This window comes from Crocodylus porosus, unplaced genomic scaffold, assembly GCF_001723895.1.
Source record: "Crocodylus porosus isolate Cpor-Errol unplaced genomic scaffold, CroPor_comp1, whole genome shotgun sequence".
NCBI classification, from domain to species: Eukaryota; Metazoa; Chordata; order Crocodylia; family Crocodylidae; genus Crocodylus; species Crocodylus porosus.
The window spans coordinates 184,169,253-184,196,551 of NW_017728906.1; the positions used below are offsets into that span (position 1 = coordinate 184,169,253).

The window sequence follows — 27,299 nt, forward strand, 5'->3', positions numbered from 1 at the left end:
GCCGAGTACAAGGGGAGAATGACGTCCCGGGATTTGATTGAGAAGCATCTATGGATGCAAGCCAGCCTTTTGGTCGCTTTACTAGCCGCAGCATCGCATTGCAGGCTCACGTTCATCTTGTGGTCAGTGATGACCCCCAAGTCTCTTTCTTCTGTAGTGCTAGCCAGCATAGCACTGCTGAGCCTATAAGGATGCTGCAGGTTTTTCTTCCCAAGATGGAGAACCTTGCATTTCTCGGTGTTAAACACCATCAGGTTCTCGTCCGCCCATTTGCTGAGCCTGTCCAGGTCACCCTGGATCACCTTTCTTTCACCTGGCGTGGATGCTTTGCCAGGTTTGGTGTCATCAGCGAACTTGGCCAGTCCACTCCTGACTCCAATGTCCACATCATTAATGAAGATGTTGAACAATATGGGTCCAGGGTCAGAGCCTTGAGGGACCCCACTGGTCACAGGACACCATAATGAGTGACTGCCATCAATTACAACCCTCTGGGTCCGACCACGGAGCCAGTCTCCCAGCCAGCGGATCGTGGTGGACCCAAGGCCACAGTTGGCTAGTTTCGCCAAGAGGTGATCATGGGATACCAGATCGAAGGCTTTTTTGAAATCAAGATATATGACATCAATCTCATCTCCTTTGTCCAGGTGATATGTCACTTGGTCGTAGAAGGAAATGAGATTGGTCAAACAAGACCTACCCGCAACAAACCCGTGCTGGCTATCCCTCAGGATGTTGGCGTCAGTCAGTCCATTAAAGATGGCCTCGTTAATAAACTTTTTTAAGATCTTCCCCAGGATAGAAGTCAGGCTAATGGGCCTATATTTAGCCAGATCCACTTTCGTCCCTTTCTTGAAGATAGGCACCACTTTGGCCTTCTTCCAGTCTTCGGGCACTACACCAGAACGCCAGGAGTTTTTAAAGATCTGTGCCAGGGGCTGATTAAACAAGGACAGAGATTCTCCATCTTAAATTGTAGTCTGTTTCAGTCCTTAACCACCATCATAGAAAGTTCTTCCTGATATCCAGGGATCCTGGTTTTCTCTCATAAAAAATTGCAATTTTTCTGATAAAACATCCAAAATCCATGATTAAAATGAAGCAGTGCTTTACATATAGGTATCAATTTCAGACCATTTTTTTCCAGTTTGTCAAGGTCATTTTGAATCCCGATCCTGTCTTCCAAAATGTCTGCTATTCCTGCCAGCTCGTCATCCACAGATTTATTAAAGCAAGTGCTCAATTCTGTCCTTCAAGTCATTAAAGATATATACTAAGACAGACCCAAAGCAAGCATTCCCTGGGGAAACAATGTAAGAAGGCAGAATAGTTTTGTAAGAAGAATGAAGAGTGAAATCCTTTCTACTGAAAAGGTTGTTAATTTTTTTTAATATTATTCTTGAAGTTAAAATATTACAATATGATTTTTGTAGCCATATTCAAGTATTGCTCAAATCTGGTGCTTAGCAACTTCATCATTCAGAGTGGTGACATTGTAAATTATCTCTTGTTGACTTTATGCAGAAAGGGCAAGCTTCGAGGCTTGATTCTCTACTCTCATGTCCCTTGGGTGGTCATTTACATGTGCAAAAGGAGTATTAAATTCTACTGGGGAAATTTGGTAACTTTTTTTAACATATGTATTATATTGGTGTATGTAAGATACAGAGCATTGGAAAATCTAGGCTTCCTCTACTCCCGTGCAAGAAGCCAAATGTAAGAGCTCTACTGGTGTTATTGATAATGACTGTTCCATACGTAACTGATCGCCCTAACCAGGAGGCTGACACCGATGATGAGGAGAGTCTGTACAGAAGACAGACTGGTTAGAAAAGGTGGTATTAAGTGCCAAAGGCTTTTACAGTGCCAGTGAACTAATGTATAACTAAAAGTATGATCCTGTGAAGCCTTATTACAGTCATGTCTACAAACACAGTTGCACTGAATTAAATATGATATAAACCATGTCTAAATTGGTATAAGTGTGGCCACATAGGGTGCACTGTTGTAACTAAATTAGTGCGAGTTTGTGTGTAGAAAAGGCGTTCAGAGGAGGAAAACTGGACCTAAGTGAGGGATTTTTTTCAGGTTTGGTCGTTAGATTATTTTATTTCTGGGACAGAGACTCTGCTTATTATTTGCAAAGCATTATGTGAACAAATGGCACTATGCTAATATCTTAAATAGGACATTACCTCAGTGTATATTAATTCCCAGAACTAAGTTATTTTGAAACTAAAGTGGGTGGCAATTAAACTGGGTACAGCACATTTATTAAATTGAATTGTTTATTGATTAAGTTAGCATGTTAGTATTCTAACTTATTGTCTTAGATAATTTTATTACTGGGTCTCTCTCCAAAACTTTGGATGGAACTAATTATTCTATCCATAGGATTAAATGGTTGACATTGCACTTTTAGTTTTGTAGTAAAAGCATTGGATCGGTATTGATATAGAAAAAACTGGCTGTGTTGGATATCAGCCCAATGGGGCCGATAATTTGGCTGATAAATGCCCATGCTGCGTGCAGCCACAGTGCAGTATTCAGGCAGCAAGGCGCACAGCTAGCACCATGGAAAACTGCCTCCATCTGATAAGTCTGGCATGGTAGAAGGGGAAGACGGGAGGTTAGGGGCATGGGGTGGGGGGAAGATCAGCGCCTCTTGTGGTGAAGGAGGGGGCAGGGGCAGGTGCTGCCCAGCTGGGGTGGGACAGGGCACAGGACAGACCTGTGGCTTGTTTGTGGTGTGGCTCCTGCTGCTGCTTGGACCCCAGGAGGGCAGGGGGAGGCAGATCTGTGTGGGATGGGACAAGAAAGGCTGCAGTCAGGGCTGCATTGGGGCTTTTCTCAGCAGGGGCTGGGCTCAGAGCAGGTGCTGGGAAGATACTGCATCCACCCCAAATTTTGCAGCTGCTGCCAGCCACTCGGTGCAGCCTTGACTCAATGCCCTGCCTCCACCCATGCACTAGGAAGAGCTGAGGCTGTGTCAGGCGACTGGCAGTGGTGTTGGGAATGGAGTGGCGGTGAAATTTAGGGTGCATATAGCATCTTCCTGGAGCCGCCGACACCCGCTTCAAGCTCACCCCTGCCAAGAAGAGCCCTGGCTCCACTGCACAGGTCCCCCGCTCTCCCAGGGTGTGCTCAGTGGCAGGAGTCACTCCCTGCCCCAACGGGCAGTGCCTGCCCCTGCCCCCTTCGTCACTGTGGGGGGCATTGATTTGTACCCCCCAAGGCCCCTTCCCTCCTCGCTCCCCTTCCACTGCACTGGACTTACCAGCTGGAGGCAGCTGTATCAGTATCGGCCAATATGCCTTCTTAAATATCAGCTATTGGTATAGCTATTGGTAGAGTCCCAAAAATCTCTATCGGTGTACCTCTAGCAGTCAGATAGCAAGAACATTTTGAGATGACTAATGAGTCTACAGGCATTTTGAAAAAACTTGATTTAAACTTTTCTAGCATGTCATGTTGTCACTGTTGGTAATGAAACCCATGCTGGACTTTGTTCCCTGGCCCTGGAAGCTGATCCATGCGGGCTCTTGGCATATGGAACCCCACTCTGGACTTGAGTGTGGCCCATGTTTGGAAAAACAGGATCATTCCACTTCATTACAATTCATCAAATAGCACTATATGTCAGTACAGATGTATAATGATGTAATGGAGTAGCTTATTGTAATGCATGTTTAATCCTCGTGAATGTTATACTGACCCCCAAAGGGGAAGTGTTATGCTTGATGGAAGATCCTTTGTTCTGCATTATTTGTATCCCTCTTCCTCTTTTCGAGTAAACTTGTCATTGGACTTGGAGTGGTTTTGCATTTATGATAATGTTTGGGTTTTAAATATTCATAATACACACCTATATCTGCCATAGGAAGATTTGCAATGGAAGTTTTTCATTTTCTGACTTGAACTTCTTGTGAGTGTGAATAGTGCATTTCTCACATGCTGGATGTATATGTTTGTCTCTGCAGCGCTTCCACCTCCCATTCGGACCAGTCAGTACACACAAAATCTGCTTCTGTCATATCATCTGATTCAGTCTCCACCTCCACAGACAACTTTTCTCCAGATCTCAAGGTATGTATGTCTCTTGTTTTTCAATTATGACTGAAAAGAGGGGGAAAGATGATTTTCCAGAAGCTATAGCTAGTGCAAAATGCAGCAGCCTGTCTTCTAGCAGGGTTGGTTTGCCAGGAATCCATTACTCCAGTACTCCAGAGTCTACGCTGGCTTTCAGTAATTTTCCAAGTGTAATTCAAGGTGCTGATTTTGACCTGAAGTGCCATAAATGATCTGAGTGATTTGATATTGATAATGTAGGACTAGGTTTTCAAAGACAGGCTACCCCTCAGGGATTGTGGCAGATTTTTCAAAATACTGTGACTTCTCTTTAGGTGCCTAAATAAGAGAAGACTTAGCAACCAGCAGTTCCCGCTTATACACATCGCCCTTTATTTTGGTGCCAAAATGGGAGCTGATCTCTCTTGGAAACCTAGTCCTAACCATGAGGCCTGAACTCTTGAAAAATCTGATTGTTTTGTCTTTCTTAAAAAAAGATTACATTTCAGTGTTTCCTAAAAATACTAGCTTACACTTTGCTTATGCCCTTGCCATAAATAATGCTTAAATAAAAAATGTTAGTGTGGAAGGCCTAAAATCAAACAGGTAAATCCATAATTAGAAATCTCATTACGCAGTTCTGCAATGCTGAAAGTCACCTACAGGCTGCTCTTATTACTGTAAATGCGATATGCAGGTGCTCAGCATTTTTTGAAAATCGCACCATTTAATTAGGTGCTTAAAATTCAGGTGCTAGTGTTTTAAAAATGTTGGCTGTGGTATGTTCTAACAACACCTTTTCAGCATTTCTTTCAAATGGTTACACTTTTGTTTAAACCAGGGGGGTGGGGCATGGAAGAGCCTGGAAAGGCTTTCATAGCGTGAGCACATATGCTTTCACTGTTTTAGCGCTAAAATTTACACTTTATGACAATAGTTCCTAGGGCCTCAAATTGGGATTAGGGTCTATTGTACTAGGTACTCTGTGAACCTATATTAAGTTGTAGTGAGAAGAGCTAAGCCAAAACATTAAACAAAACCCCATGAGTCAACCCCCAAATAAAGTGATTTTTTTTTATATATATATTATTTTTAAGCCATTTTCATTTTATTAGCTTTTCTGTCTTTAGGGTCCTGTTTCAAGGTTTCTGAAATCATGAATTCTAAGACACCTTTTTTTAATGGAAGCTGATATTCTCACATGATCAAAGAACTCCAGAAATACCAAAATAAATATCACATACTCACCATAAAATAGCAAAAGTCTGCAACACAGACATTTATAAATCCTTTTTCTAATTTATGCTGTGGATTGCTTTAATTTTCTATTTGGCAAGTGTAACTTTTTTTTCCTAAGGACTGGTATCTTTTTTAGTTTATAGTTTACAGAAAGTCTAACTCTGGTGTTCTAAGAAAGTTTCCATTTGAAGGTATTTTACAGTGAATATTCATAGCGCCTTGTAGTCTAACATTAGACTCCAGTTTGAAAGTTAAACATAAATATATGTTTAACTGAATAATTTGTACCTCTTAAGTACCTTCATAATGAATTAATCATCATAATATGCTTGTGTGAACAAGTATACAACTTCCTTCTAAAATAGGGATGTTGAATGATTTACTCAAAAGTACAGGGGAAATAATTTTCGGATGTCCTGATTCCTGGTTTCATGGCATAGACCAGTGATTCTCAACCAAGGTGTTGCAAGATCCTTTTAAGGGTGCCCTGGGGTGCTAGCACTATTAGATGTGAAAACATGATTTACAGTACAAACCTAAAGCTTCCAAGTAGCATTCCATAGCATTACAAGAATGTTGTCCTGTTGTGGTCTTTCTGAGCTTTTTGCAACAGAAGAATTGCTTTAATATTATTTCTGTAGTCAAAAAAGACCGAAAACTAAGCGCTGGTATTTTCTGAGGGGTGTCCTGAATCTAAAAAGGGTGAGACCCCACTAACTTAAACCTTACCTAATTGTAAATGCTGAATGATGTAAATATAAACTTTATTTATTAGCATTAGGTCTTTCTTTGAATTGAGAGCATTCAGTTCCCATTTAAATTGAATGGTGGATGCATTTGTTCCTAGGCTAAGAGCATGGCGATATTTGTAGAAAGAAAGAAGAATGACAGAAGGAGTGATGGGGAAAAAGAATCTGGACAGTTTTTCTTCAATTGAAAGAATCCTTTTGATCAATTGATTTCCTCCACACTCCCTCTTCCCCTCCCCCCCCCACCTAAAGATGTAGTAAAAACCTCTTGATACCTTGGAGAATATCTTCTAGCATTTGAAGATCAAGCAGTAAATTAGTAAAATGGTGCAATTCTCTGATTCAGTCCCTCTAGAGTGTCCACTGTCTTCATTACCCATTAATAGAATTGAATGCTGAAGGTGAGCTGTGCCTTGTAAGATCAGGGTTCCTAGTGGTATGGCTGTAATGAAGTCGGCATCATAAAACGAGGAAATGATCAGTAATCATCAAAACAGCCAGTTTTGTTTCAATTAATACCACATTCAGTTCACTATGTTGGGATGGCCCTAGAGAGCACATTTTCCTAATATTTCCTTGTCAAAACATCTATTCTTATGAAAGGAATTCTGCATCTGTATCTAAGTCTTAGAATGTAAAATTTTATTTATGTGTTGGTATCTTTTCATCTCCTGGATCTTGCTAACTGACCTTTTGTTTTCTAGCTGTTCTTCTTAGAAATACTTACCAGAACTGGTGTGGTTTCATCGTATGTCAGTACCCTCAACAGCTGTGCTGGCATGTATTTCCTCACAAGATTCATAAATCACTACTTGTTTGGTTCTTAGTCTTTTACCACTAAAAGAAAATAGAGCTTCCTCCTGGCTCAGTCCATTAAAAAAGTGCAGTATGGCAAAGGGGTTAAATTTGCTTTCTGAATAGGTTTGGAACCAATAAGCCTGAGCATACTTTAAAAGAACTCAGCTTCATTCTCAATTTTATTTTTTGTTTTTGTTTTGTGTAAATTAGCACCTTCTACAATGGCTAGAATTATATACACTTTTTGGCTCTTCAAAAAGTAGATTTTAAAGGTAACTTCTGTGCCTTACTACTTTACACTTGTTCAGCTATACTTCCGTTTGGTTCATTTTCTTCTAAATAATCCCAATTCCTCCAGATAATCATGGAACTAACAAGCAGGTTTTGCCATCATGCTTTTTTCTATCCCTGTCCCTGCAGATGACTGTTTTTTCTGCTTATCTCTGAGAATGCTTTGGACCATATATCCATGGTCAACTTACCATGCTCTATGGGGGTATCATAAAGCATGCTGCATTGCTCTGGTTAGAATTAATAGCTATATCTGTGCAGCAGACTAATTAGTCTAGTCATTTAGCTCACCCAGAATGTCTCACAGACATGCCTGCACTGTTTCTGATTCAGATAGCAGCCCCCCTTCCTCCCCCACCCCCTTGTGGCACAGTGTGCATGAGGATGCCATTACAGACGGTTGATAACCTTCCCGTGTAGACATGGCCTTTTAGAACTCTTGGAAGACTGGTAAGGTTCCAGAAGACTGGGAAAATGTAAGCATATGCCCCTCTATAGAGAAAAAGGGTGGGAAAGAGCATCTAGGGAATTAGAGCTGTCTCCCTAGCTTCAGCTTCCATAAAAATTTGATTATTTGTCCCAGAATCTATTTATGAGCACTTAGATGACAACAAGGTCATCTTCTATGATTCGGTGAAGGTGATAAATAACCACCAACATGGATTTGTCTACAACAAACTATGTCCATTTCCTTTTCTGATGGGGTAATGCTATTGTGGATAGGGGAGGAAGAGTACATTTTATGTACCTGACCTTAGTAAGGCTTCTGACACGATCTCAAATGACATTTTCATAAATAAGGGAAGGAAAAATGGTCCAAATGAAATGGTTGCTGATTCAGTTTGGAAGAGATTCAGCCCAATTCGGCGGCCAAATTTCCAAATCAAATCAGGAGACCCATTAATCTATCCAAACTGAATCAGAAGCCTCCAAATTGATTTGGAGAGATTTGACCATTTGGCCATAGACACAGCTTTATATGTTTGTTTTTTTCCTACATACCTTGAGGTACCAGGTGTGGCTTGTGAATGCTGAGATGGTGGAGTGGATGACTCCATGGAAATAGAGCTTTATGTCTAAGTAGGAAATATTAAAAGTTTAGGAATGCAAAAGAGCAGTGGGGTCAGCTGCTTCTTGTTGTCCTTCTCTAGTCCCACCAACAAGAACAGATGGAGACTTGACTTGTTTGTTTTCTTTGTCTATTATCTAGAAGGGAGTGTTCTGTTGCTATGAAGGTGGCATCCTGATTGCCAGTGGTTAGAGATGGTTTAACACCTGAAACAGGAGGTCTACTTCCCCTCACAACAAAAGTTATCATCAGCGTGAGTGAGCTCTGTATGTTCTTGTGAGAGTCACTTTTGAATTATTTTAGAAGCTGAGTCAGGGGCTTGCAAATTCCTTACCAAAAAGTACAGAACACTGGTTTGTTTATATTATCAGAGCTCCCATAGTTTGTGACCTATGTTGTAATTTGATAAAACAGTGTTCTGTACTTTTTCACAGGTTTTTATTAAGAGGATTAAGCAAACATAGCACTAAACTAATTTTCTACAATTTCATGAAGCTAATTAAGGATGGAATGATACACTGATCAAACTGAGGCCATAATTAAAATTAAATCCCTAAGGTTAAATTATTCAATCACCAAATAAATGCAGTAGGAAATCAAAACAAGTTATGAAGTTGACACTAGGGCTAATTACAGACAGTCAAAATGCCCGAGGCTGAATCGATTTAGTCTTTGCAGCTTAGTCTAAGTTGAGAAGCAGTTAGACAGACATTTGCTTTTGATGCAGGAAATGCAGCCACATACCTGCAGTTGCTCAGGCAAGAAGCCAGGGGACACTAGAGCACAGCTCTCTGGCACGTAGCCAGCATGGACTCTGTGTTCATTTCCTCTTCCTGCTGCCCCTGAGGTCTCTATGATTTGCAGTCCAGAATTACAGCAGCAGGACTCTGCAGGGTTGCTCATCACTTCCTCTTCCTGCTTTCAGGTGCTTGTCGGATTTGTAGTCCACAGTTGCAGTCACTAGTAAGTTTTAGCAAGGCAGCGCAGCTCCGTACTTGGGGAAAGGGAAGTTTAACCCCACTCCCTGGCCCCAGCCCCCAGCCAGGGTTTGCCTGGGGGGAGGGCAGTTCCTGCCTCTCTTCTGTCTCTACTCCCAACCCTTCTCTGCTGGAGCAGATAGCACAACCTAGCCCAGGGCTGTAAAGCATGCTGGGATTCTGGGGGGGCTGTGATTTAACATGAACCAGGAGGGGGTCTGGGACAGAAGTTTCATAAACTGGCTCAAATCAGTTAAGTCTAATACTACGTTCAATCAGATTTATCTTAAGCCAGTTTTAGCCATTTTGAAACTGGTTTATGTACACTGAACTGTTGTGTTACAGTTAAACCAGTTTCTGATCACTTAAACCACTTTATGTGTAACTTCTGTCCCTGGCCTATAAGGGAAGACTTAACACAAGGCATTTATATACGTATCAGAATGTGGCGCTGGGTGCTTTTAGTTAGTGAGCCATGCTAATTAAAAGCCCCAGTGTGTCATGTGTATCTGCATCACCACATGTCCCTGCACTGAAAAAATGGTGGCAGACACTTTGAACTAAAACTCTTGGATGTGTTTTATTTCAAAGTCCTTTTATTCCCCTGGATGGTCTGCCTAAGAAAGGGAGGGGCACATAGGTTTGGATTTTCCTGAGAGCAATGGAAGCTCATGGATGAGAGAACTACATTTTGTATGCGTGGTCTGTGTTTTTATAGTGATTCCTACTTGCTCTACGTCAAGAACCACCTTTGAGGCTGCAAGTCTAACTTGAGACATCCAAGTGCTTTGTAGAGTCAGTGCCATCTAATTTTCTCACAGATGGCAGTCGTGCCCTTTTGCCATGGCAGAAAATTTTATCACCAAATGACTCTTCCATGCCAGACCAGACCTGTCTTGATCTGGTATCTGGTACAATGTAAACTAGTACATCCTGTTCCATGGTTGGATTGTCAGTGACTAAAGTGGCGCTCCTACCTGGGCTAGCCTGGGTGAGGAGGGTGTGTGGTGGGCAACTAGTAGGACTAAAAACAAGACCTGTCAAAGGGCTGATGCGCTTCGTGTGAGCCAATGGCATCCATATCTGGAGAGGACATGGATGCCACCAGTTCACTTTGCCCGAAGAATCAGCACTGATGCATAGCTTCTAATGTGTCCCAACAGTCACAGCAGCCTTGGGACTGACTTCCCTTGAAATGACTCTTGCATTTATTAATTCATCTTGGTCAACTGCAGATCATCTAATCTTCCAGAATTACAAAAGGCAGGTTAGCTGTGGATTCTGACAAAAACTCATGAGGTTAAATTTATGGCTGAGATAATAAACTTGAACGTAGAGTCTGAAAACTAATCTTTTGTGAAAATAGCTAATGACATGTTTGACATTCTCTTCATGGCAGTTGCTTCATGTTCCTCATGTTTCTTAAAATTTCTGGACTTGTAACAGACAAATAATTGGGGAACCTAATGAATTGATAACTTGTCACCTGAATGGCTTTTGACCTCCCAAACACAAGCTGTTTTTGCAGCTCATTATAATAAATTCTACACATGAACAAAGTTTTTTCCAGGCTTAACTCAAATCTGAGACCCTTTTTCACTCTTGTTATCCATATCTCTCATTGTTTGTTCTTGATTTCAGTAAATTCCGCATCTGTGAAGTTTATCCTAAATTGCATGGAAAATATTTTCCATTTACTGGCTTCAAAATTCTCACCTTTTAATTTAATTGAATAACTTCATGTTGTCTCTCTCTTTTTGTATGATGAAACAGGAAGAATACTGTATTTATTTGAGATCTGTTTTTCCCCTATTTAAAATGGAGGGAGGAAAAGCCCCTTGTGGATTTGAGCACAAGGTGGTGAGGGCACAAGTGGCTTCTGTAGCTCTGCTTCTGGTTATGACCCAGGGTCAGAGTTGCAGCTGTAGCCACAGACTGCCATCTCCCCTTCCTGCCTGCTGCTGCCTCTGCTTGCCTTGCCCCTCCTCTACTACCCCTCCCCTGCCCACCCTCCACCCCCACCACTGTCTCTGCCCTGCCGCCTTCCCTTGACTGCCACCACTTACTAACCAGCTCTCGCTTTGGCTCCACTCCTCCACTCCTGGAGCTCTGCTTGAGCCAGGGGCATGGAGCATGTGGTTGTTCCAGCCTGGTCCAGTGGCAGCAGCTTCATCCTGGGCTCTGGCTCCAGGGCTGGGCTGTGGCTGCTGCTACCACAGCAACTGCTGTATGGCATGGCTGAGTTGGGGCTGGAGCACCCACGTGCTGGATGCCCCAGTTTAGAGAAATACTAGAGCCAGAGGGTAAGTGTCAGAGAGGGCAAGGCCAGGCATGGGGGGGAATAAGTGGCATGTGGGCAAGTGTCAGCAGGGCAGGCAGCAGAGCTGGCAAGGGTCACTTGCTTCCCCCACTGCCTCCCCCTACCACCTGCCTCCTGCTTTCTCCCTCTACTGCCTCCTCCATCACTGCCCATCTCCTTGTCATTATTGCTTTTTCCACTGCAGTGTTGGGGGAGGGGTGAACATAAGACAACCCTCCAATAATTAGATCCAATATGCAGAAAACTATAACAAATGTATACATTGTCTATGTATGAAATCTAATTATTGGTTAGTTGCCTTAAATTCTGTCATCTTGATTCAGGTAAATACAGTTGATGTTCCCAGTATATCATCTCTAGGCTTTTCATTGCTTTATCATATTCCCAGTTATCCATCTCCTCTCTAATGTAACAATCTCCATCTCTTCAATTTGAGGGGTTTTTTAGGATGCTGATTATAGTGATAGAAGTTCTAATTTAGAAGCACTCCCTTACTTAGAAGACATAGAAGTTGGGAAATGGTCCCTCCATAGTCCCTGTTTGTGAGTTACAGAAAGACAAAGGGTCTGCAGAGGTTGCCTACTGCTCCACAGTTAGTCATTGCTTAATTATCTTTGTTCATGCCTCTGTTAATGAACCTGGTGATCACTACACTGATCACTTTTGTTACTGACTTTGAACTTCCTTTACTTCAGCAATATCCTTTTTGAAATGGATGCTCCTTGTTACAGCCTCACCATATTCCATGCAGTTATACATAAAAAGCACTAAAATAGTTTCTGCTTTTCACTGTTCCCTTTGCATCTTTGTCAAAACAGCAGACAATGACTGGAGTAAGTCAACATCTGATGCAGCAGGCTACCATATATGTGGTTTGAGATCTGAGCTGAGCTTGTGTAGCATCTGATTTAGGAAGCTGAGGGCAGGAGAAAGTTATAGAAAACTGAGTTGGATCTTTGTCCCATGTGGAAAAGGGAGACAGTATGTCCAGAATTTCTGGATAGCCTTATAAAGAAGGGGACATTGTAGCTTCCTTATAAAAAATACCCCTAATGTCCTGAATTGGCTCTGCCATTCTTGAGATATGCTTTAAGTGTGCATATAAGCCCTACATACGTGATCTCTTGCTCCTTCCTCTAGTTGATCTCATTTGTTCTGCCTAGGTATCAGCTTAATTTTAGAAGTTACATTTCTATAAACATGACAGAACTCTCTGTTATAGTTACAGTTTGCCTTAGCATTTTCTATGTGGCATTTTTAGAAGAAGTGTAGGAGTCCAGGGATTTGGAGCTATCCAAATCTTATTTGATGTCTATAACTGCAGATGTCTTCCGAACAACAATTTGACATTGTATTGGGTAAGAGGAGATGGTAATTCCTACTATATGTTTATACAGTATTTTTCCTTGTTTTTCTCTGAAGAATTTCATAATAGCTTCCATGAAAGTTTTTATATAAAACACTTTGATACCTGGATGTAAAACTAAATCCTTTCTTCTGTACAATTTACTTAAAATTGCACTTCATAAATCCAACACTAAATAACATTTAGAGGTTTCAGTCATTTGGATTATGCTGCAAGAATTGTTGGATTTTCTCCTGACTTTATGTTCAAAGCTGTTTAGAATTTGATTTAGGGAATTCATTTCTCTGCCAGCTGTGTGCATTAACATAAGCTATAGACTTGCTACCAGGTGAGGACAAAATGAATACCTAAACACCTTTGAAGATCTAGGCCCTAAGTGACTTACAAACCAATGGGAGTCATGTTCCTGAGCCACAAAGGTGTTTTGGAAAACACCACCCTAGATATTTGCAGTTCTGTATGTCTATGTAATTTATTGCGCCTCTTCACTGGCTTTGTTGTTTTCTCACTTCATGAGATTTAACCTTAGGAATTTCATCCTTCACTTAAGCTTCTTGTAGGATAATGTCTCAAGTTTACTAGATTCAAACTGTGGCATGGTTCTTGTAAAAAGGAAATTGGTTACACTCCTGAGGTTTCTAAGTTGTAGATTTGGTGGGAAGGGGCTTGCTGCCAGTTATCTTAGGACTAATAAGTTTTGCTACAGCCAACATGTTCCTTTACAGAGTGCATGAAACTCAGGTAAAACCTAGAGCCTGAGGTAAAATGGATTTCTCTCTTCAACTCCCTACTTGTAGGCTGTGGCCTCTGGCACAAGTGAGTACATTTTCAAGGGCTAGAATCTGACAGCAGTTTCCAATATGGCAGCTCCGATGTCATCTACTTAGTACTGGTTTTTAAAAGGAATGTGTCAAATCTATGTTTTTGGCTGTGTGTCTGTAAGCATTAGACCAAACTCCTTTCTGGAGGTGGGAATAAAATCCAAGATTCCTGACTCATAACTTTCCTCTGCTGGACACTTTTACGCATGTCTAGCAAATAATTCTGTAGGGCTTTGGCAAATGTGTATTCTGTGCCCTTCTACTGGTTGTTGTGTGTAGAAGACAACTGCCTCCTATTGCTAATTGTGTTCTGTGTTTAAGTATCCATTGTGTTCTTCATATGAACTTACACAAAACCCTAAATTAATAAAAGAATAATTTACAAGTTGAGTGCAAAAGCAAGGACTTACAATCTTAATTCAGCACTTTTGTATATACAGCAATAACAGTAAAGTCACTATTTATGTGATTATCTACTGTTTGCTCTATAAAGACATAGACCGGGGTGGGCAAAATACAGCCTATGGGCCAGATCTGGTCTGCCAGGCAATTTCATCTTGCCCACGGACGCTCACCAACTAATTGTACCCCACCCAGTCCACGCACCTCACTCCCACCCTTGTGTGCTGAAAGACCTAGCTTAGCCAACATGCATGGCTTCCAGGTGGGGCCACTGCTTCCACTGCTGCAGCCGCCAGGGGACCTGCTTGGCTACCCTGGCATCCAGCAGCTCCTCCTCGTGTCCCTGCTGCAGTGCTTGCTCTGAGCAGCAGGTAAGGAAGTGGCGGGGTCGGGGAGAGGGGAAGCTGCAGCTGGGCAAGAGCCTGGAGCCCAAGCCCAGGGTGGCAGCAGGAGAGAGAAACTCAGGTGGGCAGGGTGTGGATGTTCGTGGCCAGTCCCCCCACACACTGCCTTCCTCTGCCCCCCCCCCACCCACCATGGCGCACAGCCCCTGCCGCTGATGGCAGCAGCAGGCGCTCAGGGTGTTCATGGCCTATGCAGGCACTGCTGCCTGGCAATGTACAACTCCAGCCACGCCAGAAGTACCTCCGGTCTACTTCCAGGTCCTCTGGGGAGCGCTCAGGGGCACTGCCCTGGCCCCCCTCCCCTAGCTCAGCAATCGGCCGCAGGGGGACCCAGGATGCCCCCCCGGATCCAGGGGGCACCAGTTGCTGAGCTGGGGGTGGGAGCAGGGTCCCAGTGTGCTCCCTCGTGTACCCGGAAGTGGACTGGAAGTGCTTCTGGTCCACTTCCAGGTCTGCTGCTGAGCATGCTGGGAAGCCCCTGTGCTCCCGTGGGACGCTTCATCCACCACAGCATCGCAGCATTCGTGAGCCACTGGGTACCTTGAGGTACGTAGAAAAAACATTTAAAGCTGTGTCTGTGTCCGTATTGTCAAATATCTCTGAATCTTGCCGAATTGATTTGGAGGGCTCTGATTTGATTTGGAGAAATTAAAGGGTCTCCTGATTCAATTCAGAGATTTGGCCACCAAATCAGCCCAATTTGGTGGCCAAATCTCTGCCGAATCAAATCACCAGCCAAGGCTTTGCACAGCCCTACTGTTTAGTATCCTTGACAGTAAATTCTTTGGAGCTTCTGAGCTTTAGCTCAAGCTCACACCATCAGTTTGAAGGGTCCAGAAGCGTCTTGAGGCCAGGAAGTCACTGAAAAGTTGTATGAAGCTGAAAATGTAGGACTCCAAGGGGAAATTCATCATGAAAAACAAAACAAGCAGAAACCAGTAAAACACTGTGTACCCACTTCTTCATCCAGCAGTCATCTTAATTTCCTTTGGCCTCTTGTTTATTTAGAAGGATCTAACTTTCAGGTCAAAATTACTTTTTTAAAAATTTATTTCAAACCACTCAAAGCCGGAGACAAATAAGGAAGTGGACTTTTCATAGTTTGTTACATGTGCATAATATAATGTATTTTGATATTGCCCATGCTGAATTTTATTTTGCTTTTTTGTTTGTTTTTGTAAACATATATTTAAAGCTAAGAGAGCTCTCATTATAAGGTGATTGCATTTTACATTTTAGGGGATTACAGTCCTCCAGGGGGGAATAATCTATCATTTCAGTAAATAGTGTTGGTTCAAAGCAATTCATGAGTCTCATTCTTCAGCTCTGGGTACCATTTTAAGGAAAATGGAAGGCTGAGATGATTCATATGGTCTGATTGGTCAGGGGACAGAATATCAGATCCCCAGTATGTGCTGTTCTGAAATTATCCATATGCTGGTGGTGTTTTTTTGTCTTGTTCCTATTTTCAGTTTATAATAGCCAAAAGATTAAGATATGAGGCATTTCAGCAGAATTAATGACGTGCTGGACTGAATAGGTCTAATATATGTTATTCAACCCATCTGGTCAGTAATCCTCTAAAAAGACCATATAGCTAAATCATGTAGTTGTATTGCCATTTTGCTTCATAGATATTCTGTCATGGAATTTCCAGTGTTTTCTAAAATAATCCACAAAAGCCCGTATACTTGCTTAGTTTATGGTTTATTATGTTTTCACCAAGCAATATGGTACATAAATCCTTCCAGTGTGCACTTTAAATAGTCCTAAAATGACAGCAGAAAATCTCTCTGAAGTAGTTTGCAAAGTATAATGGGATTTGTCAAGTAAGCATGTATACTGTTTTATAGTTGTTCCAGTTGACTATTAAGAAGAGAGAAGCATCTCACCAGCAACATTTCAGAAAAACACTGCTCTCAAAAAGCCTAGGCTCTTGCTGTGGGCAGTGTTTCACTTAGCAGACAAATAGATGTACCAATGAGCAATTATTTACTTCTTAAATAAAGACTTGATTCTGCATCTACTCGAGTCAGTGTGAAGTTGCTATTGATTTCAGTGGTGTAGAATTAGGCTCCGAGTGTTTTATCATAGTGAATGTGAAGAGACTCTTATTTCCATTTGGTCTGAGCTGCTTTCATGTCCATTTTACAAACCCATGAGAGCAATAATAGATTTTGACGTATGCATCATAGTAATGCTGTTTTCCAGAGCGTTACTCCAAAGACAAAATGCTTTGAGCTTCCACACAAGGGAGAGCTATTAGCAGGGACCTACTTGAATTGAGTTTTCATGATTTTTGTGGAAACTGAGAAAAACGTCGGTTTCTGTGATCACTGCAAAAAATGGTGTTTCCCATGATTTTTGCACAGAATTGTCTGGGTGGGGGGAAAAAAAGCTTATGGAAATACAAAGAAAGCGTGGCAATCCCTGCAGCCATAGAGCACATGGTTTGAGAGAGAGCTACTGAGAGGCTGAGCTAGTGATGTAGACTCGGCAAAGGCACTAGTCAGGAAAGCAAAAGGGTTTCAGCGCCATCTTTTAAGAAGCCAGATGCAATGCTGCGGCAGTGCTGCAATCTGAATTTCAGTGATTGGCTTCTTGGCCAATTAGTGGTGAGTGGAAGGGCTGCTGGGGCTATTTGGCCAATCAGTGGTGAGGAAGGGCTTGCCGTGAAAAGACTATGAAATGGGCTCTACATGCTGCGAGCAGCCCACAAAAATCCCTTTGTGTCTCTGTGATTTAGGCAGGTCCCTACTAGGCCTGTGCAGAATTTCAGTTCCTCTGATTTAATTCAGAGGAAATTTGGCCCGATTCAATGGCCAAATCTCTGAGTCCAAATCGAATCGGAAGATCCATTAAAAGGTCTGAATCAAATCGGAAGCCTCCAAATTGATTCAGAGAGATTTGGGGATTTGGAAAGCTTGTAGCAAACAAACTGAGAAGGAGGGGGATGGGGTGATCTTCCATATTGGAAAAGGCTGAGGGTGGGGGAAAGACTGCTCTGATATTGACACCTGTAGCTGGCCAGTGACTGATTTTTCTCTTGAGTTCCTTTCCAATCATAGTGCTCAGCGGATGGGGGACAGGGATGTAGAAACAACATATAAAGCTGTCTGAGGCGATCTGTGCCTTTTGTGAGCTGTCTCTCTTGGAGAAGCAGTGTCTGAAAGGCTCTGGCTTACTATCTAGTCTCTTGCTCTCTTTTCTTGTAAGTTGTACCCAATCCTTTCCTACTTACCCTTGCCTATAATCCCTATTGTTATCCCTATCCATTCCTTACAACTTATTCTTCCCCCAACATCCTCTTATTTGTTCTTGTTAGTCTGTCTTGATTCCAACCCCCCCCCCCCCAAAAAAAAAAAAAAAAAGAAGTCCGTGTTTTCCCTGACAGTGTGTCATCACTGTGCAGGAAAGTACAATATATATTACATACACGCACTCACACTCACACACTGAAGTGCATTGGAAAGGCAGGGGAGGGAGATGGGCAGAGGAAGAGCTGCAAGTTCCCCCTGCCCCAAACATAGACGCACCCTTTTTCCTGGCAGCGATGAGTCTTCCGCTGCTAGTGGGAACAAGGAAGTGATAGCAGTGCCTGCCCCTGCATCACCACCGCTAACACCACTAACCAGCAGCAGCATAACATTGTCCACCCCAGTTTCAGTTTCCAGCATGAGCCTTCCAGTGCCAGAGGAGGAGTGGGATCTGGAAGCAGGGGACCTGAGTGCCATAGCAAAGAAAATTCTGGGGAAGGAGGGGGAATCTGAGTTTGTGCTCCACACTTCTCAAAGTTCCCCTACAGGCAGGTCTCCTTTTCTGGAAGGCACTTCGGAGGAGGTTGTGCGGGTAGGTGGCTCAGCTCCTCCTGTTGTGCCTCTGCCTGGTGAGGAGGGGGATAAGGCAGGATCCCCACCCTCAACTGAGAAAGGGGTGTGTAGTGTAGTGTGGGATCATTTTGAGGTGGCAGATGATCCCAGGTATGCTACCTGCCAGGGTTGCTGAAGGCAGATCAGCTGGGGCAAGGACGTGAAACTCTTCATCACCACAGCAATGCTGCTGCATCTCAGGAGGCAGCACTCCCTTGCCCTTGTTCCTCCTCAGCCTGGCACCAGTGGGAGCGTACCCAAAAAGAAGTCTCCCTCTTGCTCCAAAGCCCCTGTCCCCAAGAAGCAGAGGCAGGACCAGTGGGGGAAAGGTGGAGACAAAGGGGGTCACCTGAAGGCAAGTGAAATCACCCAGAGCACTGGGGAGATGCTTGCTCTGGATGGCCAGCCCTTCTCCTTTGTTGAGCATCCAGGCAGCTCATGGTGCTTGTGGCCCCATTGTACTAAGTGCCGGCTTGCACCACCTTTAGCAGGACGGTAGTGCCCTCCCTGTATCAGGCATGCAGGGAGTACTTGAGAGAGGAATTGCAGAAGGCAAATCCACAGGTAGCCTTGCACTTTACCTTAGGCATCTGGAGCAGCGGGGGTGGAGATCATGCCTACCTCTCCCTCACAGGGCACTGGTGCAATCAGTCAGGGCGTTGGTGGGCTCTCCTTCAAGCAGAGGTGATGGGTGGGTCCCACACAGCAAGGGAAATCATGGTGGCCATGAACTGCATGGTGCAGGGGTGGCTTGTTGGGCTGGGTGAGCTCACCTGTGGGTTCATGGTCACTGACAACAGGGCCAGTATGGTCAAGGCTGTGCGTGTTGCCAACTTTGTTGACATCTGCTGTGTGGCACACAAGTTCAACCTTGTAGTCAGGGGCACCTCAGAGGAGGGACAGGACTCCCAGTGACAGCGTCGTTACTACCAGCCAGCTCATCTCAGAATGCAGGAAAGTGGTGGGCTACTTCCACTGGAGCATCAAGGCGGGCAAGATGCTGTGGGAGAAACAGGCAGAGGTGAGCATCCCGCAGCACAAAATCATGCTGAGTGTGGAGACTCGGTGGAACTCCACACATACCTGAATGGAAAGGCTGGTTTAACAACAGAAGGCCATCCATGAGATGGCCTTGGTTGGGGAGATTGGGATCAGTGGCCTTCCTAAGAAAATGGAGTGGGATACCATCTCCCAGATCTCAGTGGTCCTCAAGCCGTTCCTTGAGGCCACCGAGTGCCTCAGCACTGGCGATGCCCTCCTTAGCCAGGTGATCCCCTTAGTGAAGGAGCTTGAGAATGAATTGGAGAAGTTCCAGGGGATCGATGTTCCTGGCTGGGGCAGGCCACTTTCACTAGAGGTGCAGGCACTGGTGAAGCAGCTGAAGGAGAGCATCAAAAAATGGCTGGATCTGTTGCAGTCCAGTACATTCTACATGCTGACAGCCATAGAATCAATGAGTCGGAAGGGACCTAGACAGATCATCTAGTCCGACCCCCAAGTGCGACCCAAGGGTGAAAGGGAGCACCTGCAGCAGCAAAACCCTGATCACTGGACAGAGGTGCTAGTGAACAGTCAGGGAGGCAGAAGGGCAGAAGCAGGGGGACGTGGAAGAGGGGGATCCACTTTCCTGTCCCAGCACTCCAACCATGAGCCAATCTCCTCTACCACAGCCGCTGCCAATGTAGGCCAAGTGCATGGTTTCAGTGTTGGGGTCCAGAGGCACCAGACCCCACCATCAGGCAGGTAGTGTGGAGGCTGTGGTAGCTACCTCACCGAGGACATGGAGCTGTTGCACTGCAACCCCTTGGCCTATTAGGCAACCCACAGCCAGGTGTGGCAGGATCTGGCCCCAGTTCCCCGGGAATACCTATCCTGTCCACCAACCAGTGTTCCAAGCGAGAGTGTGTTCAGCATTGCCGGGGATGTTGTGAATCTTGAGGTGTATGTTCACAGAAACCCCTGCACCGCCCTGCCTCAAACCTGGCAGGCCTCATGCCTGCACAAGGGGCTGCCATCCCTGCTGCTTTCATCCCACTCTGCCTTAACACACAGAAGTGATATGAGTTTTGCTTTCGACAGTTTGAGGTGCACTTTCACAGAAACCCCACCCCTGTCTCCTTGAAACTTGGCAGGCTTCATGCCCTCAGAAGGGGCTACCATCCCTGCTGTGTTTTCATCCGAATCTGCAAAAAAAAAGACAAAGTTATAGTTATTTTAGTGATTTCCCCATTATAGTCTACAGCCGAATCTCCGAATCAGAATCAGCCGAATTGAATCAGGACAGTGATTTGAATCACTGAATCGAATCACTGTCCCTCTGAATTAGCTGAATCCGAATCTAGATTGAATACTTGCTGGTTCACACAGGCCTAGCCCCTACCGATTAGCTTTGTCAAAGGCTGTAGATTGATGAAAAAAGCAGCCCTTAAATTTGGCCATGAGAAGTTCATTGGTTACCTTGGTATATGTATGTTGTCTTGACATATTGGGAAGATAAAGAATGTCATTACGCAAGCAGCAGCCCTCTGCTACCACTCCCCATATAATTTATATAGCAGTGTCCAGAAGATTTAGTTCCTGTTGTTCTAAGCAGTCTACGTATGCCAGGTAAGAGACTGACCCTGCCCTGAGGGTTTACATGATGGCACTCTGATTCAAGAAAGTATCCCTATTAACAAAAGCATTCAATCATATGCCAACCCTCAGCAGGGGTGACCAACCCATGGCTTGCCTGGTGCAAGTAGTATGAGCCCTGGCCACTCAGGAGAGGGAGGCACCAGAATTGAAATAAGATGAGGAACTGAGTGCTTCATGAATGGGGTGGAGAGAGGGGTGTTGGGGTCAGATGTCACTACTAAGAGCCAAGTTAACCCCTCCCTGGCTTCTTATCAAATTTTTAGGATCTCCACTTTGCCTTATAAAACTGCAGTGTTTGGGGGGCAGGGGTTAGGGGCAATCAGGGAAGGGTTAACTTAGCTTTTGGTAATGACACGTCCTCTTGAGACAGTTTCCTGTCCCTGTTCGGGTCCACACTGCCAGAGGCTCAAGCCTCCATGCCTCCATTCTGGCACACAAGCAGGGTCAGATTAACACATAAGCAAACTAGGCACGTGCCTAGGGCCCTACGTGAAGAAGGAGCTCAAAGGGGCCAAGTTGTTCAAAAACAGTACATGTATATATTAGAAGGAGCTTGTGGAAAATAATATGCTTTTGCCATTATGGCTTAAAATTTATTAAAGTTTTAGGACAACTAGAGTGCACAATGCTAGACTTCATAAGTAATAATAAATTTATTCTTATTTCAGATCCTTTGACAAACGAAAAATGGCTACTGTAGACGAGAAGGTAAACTGTGTTCTATGGCTAGCAGAATTGAAGTCCATATCAGCTGTGAGAAGAAAATGGTGGTTATGTTGAAGTCTAGCACTGTGTACTCTAGTTGACCTAAGACTTCAATAAATTTGCTTTTAAGTGCCGTTTACAGATTGTTTCTATCATACCTACAACCTAAGTTATTAAAGTTTAAAAGTGCACAAGGACTTTATGAAACCCCCGTGTGTGTGTGTGTGTCTCTCTCTCTCACACACACACACACACACACAAGAGAGAGAGGGATTTCTATAGATAGATCTATATAGAGATATCTATATATAGCTACACACACTCTCTCTCTCTCTCTCTCTCTCTCTCTCAATTGTTTGTCTAGGACCCACTAAAGTGTTAATTCGGCCCTGCACATGAGGGCACAAAGTGGGGAGAGGGATCAGAGCAATGCTTGGGGAGATGGTGGGGCTTAACTTGTGGCACAGCTGCTAAAAGGGTTTGTCATACTTGCTTTGGGAAAACCAAATATAGAGGGGGAAGTAAACAGTTCTGGATACGTTAGTCAGAAATGCATGTGTTCTGGACAACCCTTTAAAACTTCAAAGTGTTATTAAGATGAAGGTTTTCCTTAGGAAAGTTTAACCTCCCCACTTGGTAGTGTGGTTTGAATCTATGAATGTTTTACTAGCAAATATATTAACTGAAAAATTCCATTTTTAAATTTTGTTTTAGGACACTCCCTTCCCACCCATACACTCACACTATCAGATGTCAGTAAAGTATTACTGGTGAGTACATAATTGATGAAGAGCTCTTTGAAACCAGGAGTTCATGGATTGGGAATACAGAAGGAGTTATTTACCCTGCTAAATATATATGGTAGCACCGAGCAGCAAGGCAAAAACAGGGCTCCATTGTGCTAGGTACTGTGCAACTTTAGCTTAAGTGACAGCCTTTCCTCAATGAGCTTACCCTTTAAATAGACAAGGCAGGGGCAGAGCAAGGGAAAGTCTATATCCCTATTCAAGGTGAACAGAGCAGTAGTTTGGGCATATAATATTAGTCCTGTGCCAGCAAAATCCTAGTATAGCCCTAGTTACCTGGCAAACTCTGCTTTTGTTGGTATGGCTTGTTTCATGTAGAATCATAGAAATTAAGGGCTGGAAAGGACCTTGAAAGATCATCAAGTCCAACTCCCCTGCTCTGGGCAGGAATACTGCTGAAATCAAATGATCCCAGCAAAGTGTCTGTCCAGTCTCCTCTTGAAGACTTCCAAGGCTAGGGACTGCCCCACCTCCTTGGGAAGTCTGTTCCAGATTCTGGTCAGCTGGAGAAGGCTGGAATAACCTATACTAGCAAAAGCATATTTTTTTTACATAAGCTCCTTCTAATATATTTTTAAACGTACATCTTGTTCCTAAGGTTTGAATGTGCTAATCTTTTCATCTGTACATAAATGTGTTTTGAATGGACTTTTACTGTGATGTGTATTTGTGGAATTTAGTAAAACTATCTTTCCTGAAACTGCCATTTGCTGACCTGCATGAAAGCTGACCACAGGCTTGATAAGTTCTAGATCATAATTTCACGCAAGCCCTTTGAATTTCACTTGCAGGGATGTCCTGAGCTCAGAAAGAAGGTCCTTCATTATACCAAAATGTATATAAAAAGAAGGGTGTGCAGGGGCTTCCATATGAGGAGAAATTAAATAGGCTAGGACTTTTCAGCTTTTAAATGTGATAGACGTTTACAAATTACTAAATGGTGCAGAGAAGATAAATAGAGATTTATTACTTACTCTTTCAACATACCAGAAGTAAGGGACATATGATGAAACTAATAGGTAATAGGTTTAAAACTAACAAAAGGAAGTTTTTTTTTCCACGGTGAGGAATTAACTTGTGGAAACCATTGCCACAAACTGTTGTGGAGGCTGATAGTTTAACCCAGTTAAAAGGGGATTGGACAATTTCATGGAGGAACAGCTCCAGCAGTAGATATTGAACAGGTATTGAATCAGAACATCCTAAACCTCTGAATGCTGAAAACTGCAGCTGAAGAGGTGGAAAATTCTGGCTATGCTCTGTCCACTTTCCCCCTCAGCATCTACCAGGATGAGGCAGGGTCCTGGGCTGAATGGCTCTGTGGTCTGACCCAGTAAATGACATTTCCTATTTTACCTTTTTTTACCTGTTGCAGTCTCTCACATCTGCCCCTCTTAAGTACTTTGAGACTTGGCCTACAGTTGCAGAGATTTATCAGCATATCATTTAAGTGTATGATTGCTTTCTAACCTGAATAGTTAAGCTAGGGTAGATGCAGTTTTACCAGTATATGGTATTTTGTAATGGTAGAGCTAATTTGGTTTAGCTAAACCAGAGCGAACTTTACTGATACAAATATGTCACTAGTAGAGGGGGTTTGTCAGTATAAGAGTGACAGTTTAGCCAAAGCAGCAAAAGTATGCCCAAGGTTTTAATAAGTAAGTGTTCATGCTGAGCCAGATGACACTTTTTTTGCATATCTAAATTTTCTTGCTTGAAGACAGTGGGCTCAGTGCTGTTCTCACTTACCTCAGCATAAATTAGAAATGACTCCATTTAAGTCAGTAACATCACAATGGTGTGAAATCATTTTATGTGAGAAAAGAATCTAGTCCATTTGGTGGGGTGACCGTTATAGAGGACCATCCAGTTGTCCTCTGTCCTCTGTTGATACAAAACTGGACACCTTTATGTCCTCGATTTTTCTCTTCAAGAAACTGTGTTGGGAGTGAGAGGTCATACATACTTTCTGTCACAGTCACCATCACCTAAATCATGTCTAACTGAGCCAGCTTGGCATGCAAGGTATGCAGGACTGGGCTGAGGTTGCTGAAGTGCTAGGTGTCAACATTTCAGAGTCTGGGGTACTAGTACTAGTTCATATCTCCCCGTTAGAGCATTCAAAATTGAGTTGAGTGATATAAAAGCACAGCTCAGGAGCTAGAGAGGAATTTTACAGTGGAATACATAAAATGAAGCAGGAGCTGGGGAAAGAGTAATGAAGAGATGTATGCTGTCAAAAATCTGATTAGAATGAGGAAAAAGAATTTTTTTACCATCAAGTGATCTTGATAAACAAGTTCTTGTGTTTTTCCCCTCCGAAAAGGATATTCAAAATGTGGAAAAACAGTATCTATTGTCAGCAAATACGTATCAATAACCTTTTAAAGTTGTTTAATATATTGTACTGTTTCCTGTTTGATCACTTCCAAGAAAGGCAGTTCTTTCCCAAAAAAGGAAAGGCAGTTGCCATTCACTCACTAGTGCCATTTTAGTCTGGCTGCTTAGTAATGTTAATTGTATATCATCACTTTACCTACCAAGGGACCTCACCTGTAGTTAAGTTCATTATCCATTTAATGTTGGATAGTCCTAATATCAGTCACCCCAGCTCAGCAACACCTGAGCTTAAGAGTGCTTATTATAGTAAAAATAAGATCACAAGACTTGTCATGTAGCTCAGATGCAACTGTTAAGAGGGCAAGATAAGTACCTGTATAAAACAGAATGGGCTGGAGGTTGCAGGTGTTAAGCAACTTATTTCTGTCGTAAGCATATACAGCCTCATGCCACCATCTGACTGAAAGCCTTTAAGGAAAGCAGAGATAGACCTACAGCCCTCCCACTTTTTCCTTTGTGCCTTCCCAGTGAAGTAGGGATTTGTGTAAGTTCCCCTGTGTACAGGGTATCTGCATATGGCACCATATGCTTGGTGCAGGGGCTGGACCCAGTAATCTTCTGAGGTCCCTTCCAGCCTTACAATTTATGAATCTATGAGAGTGACAGATAGTTCTGTGCTATTCCTGGCTGCTCCTCTGGCATAAACAGAGTCTCAAGAGTAGAAGTGGCTTGCATATGTTGCAGTGCAGTAGCCCTGAACCCATAACATGGCACCTCTGAATATATTAGGAGTCAGAACAGGGAAGGAAGTCATCCATATTTCTTCTCCTGGCCCACTCCAGTAGTACTGAGAAAAGCTCACCTGAGGATTGATCTAGTGTACAATGTCTAAGGATCTAAGTGTCTGTTTTCCATTTGTTATGACAGAACTATATGCAGATGGTCTCCATTAAATGTTTTCTGATATTTCCTCCTTAAATACTCTGTTAGTGGAAGGTAACTAACATGGGCACTACATTAGTTGTCCAATAAATTGGATTTATAGATTATGAATGAAGGCAAGTAGTTCTTCAAAGTAATTGGTTACATTATAACTATGGACACACAAATGCAGCTTCTTTACGTCTTGATGTCCTTGCAAGCTAGTGTTTGGAGCAGAGAGCTGAGAACTGCAAGCTTTGACCTCAGTTTGGTATATAACCTTGGTCATGTCACTTGGCCAACTCTTCTTGGACATGATGGTGACAGAAGCAGTCAACAGCCTCTGCTGATCATGATGGTTTCTTTGTACTCTTTCATCAGCCTGTCTGTATCAGCCTGTTGCTTTGGGTCTTGTATTTACCTTGTAAAGCCTATGCAGCAGCTAAATAGCTCCTGTTATTTTTCAAGATTTCTAAATCAGCTCTGACATCTGCTTCCCCATCACTGTTTCTGTGGCCTTTGGGTATGATTGGGTACAAAATAGGCAGCATCATTGGCTATTATGCACTTTAGCAATTTATCCATTCCACAGGTATGCAGATAAATCAGAGTTTATTACAACGTAGGCAGTAAACAAACTGGGACTGGCACTGTGCTGTGCTTCTGAGTGAATTGTGTACTTGTCTGCTATTGATAAAGTAAAAAACACTATTACTTGGTTACATTTGAGACTAAATCAGGTGTGGGTGCGAGTGTGTAATGGTGTTGATATTACTATTCCACTTTCTGTAAATAAAAGGATATATCATCAGGCTTTTAATTTTATAATAACTTAATTTTGCTTTTTTTGATATCTTTTATTTAGGCCTTGAGGGAAACTAATAAATTGGCTGAAATGGAAGAGCCTCCTTTGCTGCCAGGAGAAACCATTAAGGACATGGGTATGTAAAAACGATGGTGTTCGTTCCCCCACTCCCACCTTCTACCGCTTCCACAAAGAAAACCATTAGAATACCAAAAATGTCTACCATGAGCAGAATGGCTGTGCTGTCACTCACTGGCAAGGAGCAGATTTGCCTTGCAAACTGATGTCTAGACTTGTCTGATTCCTTTAACTCAGACTATAGGAAAGTATGCGAGCATGTGGCATTCATTGGTATTCGTTTCTTTTGGATATTTTCAAGCCAGCTTGCTAATGTGGTGAATTGCAAGGAAAAGAATTCTGTGTGAATCATAGAATCATAGAAGTAGGGTCGGAGGGACCTTGTAGATCTTCAGGTCCGACCCCTGGCTTGGGTGGGAGAAAAACTGGACTCATCTGAGTCCAGCCAGGTAAGCATCAAGCCTCTTCTTAAAGACTCCCGGGATAGGAGCCAGCACCACTTCCCTTGGAAGTTGGTTCCAGCTCCTAGCTGCCCTGACTGTGAAGTAGTTCTTGCGGATGTCTAATCTAAACCTACTCTCCAATAACTTGTGTCCATTATTCCTTGTTATGCCAGGGGGCGCTAGGGAAAACA

The 27,299-nt window shown here is 43.2% G+C and overlaps 1 protein-coding gene across 7 annotated transcripts in view; it reads left to right on the forward strand.

Annotated features, from left to right (window-relative positions):
- MTMR2 (myotubularin related protein 2) overlaps positions 1-27,299 on the forward strand; it is a 63,224-nt gene that overhangs the window by 7,542 nt on the left and 28,383 nt on the right. For 5 of the 7 annotated variants that reach the window (XM_019530302.1, XM_019530304.1, XM_019530297.1 and 2 more), the window contains exons 2-3: positions 3,981-4,086; positions 26,648-26,723. In XM_019530302.1, coding sequence (XP_019385847.1) covers positions 26,678-26,723 — 46 coding nt within the window. In that variant the 5' untranslated portion in view covers positions 3,981-4,086; positions 26,648-26,677. Of the gene's footprint in view, positions 1-1,193; positions 1,314-3,980; positions 4,087-21,678; positions 21,719-22,429; positions 22,486-26,647; positions 26,724-27,299 lie in introns of those variants that run through there. The other 2 variants (XM_019530300.1, XM_019530299.1) reach the window with 2 other exon arrangements.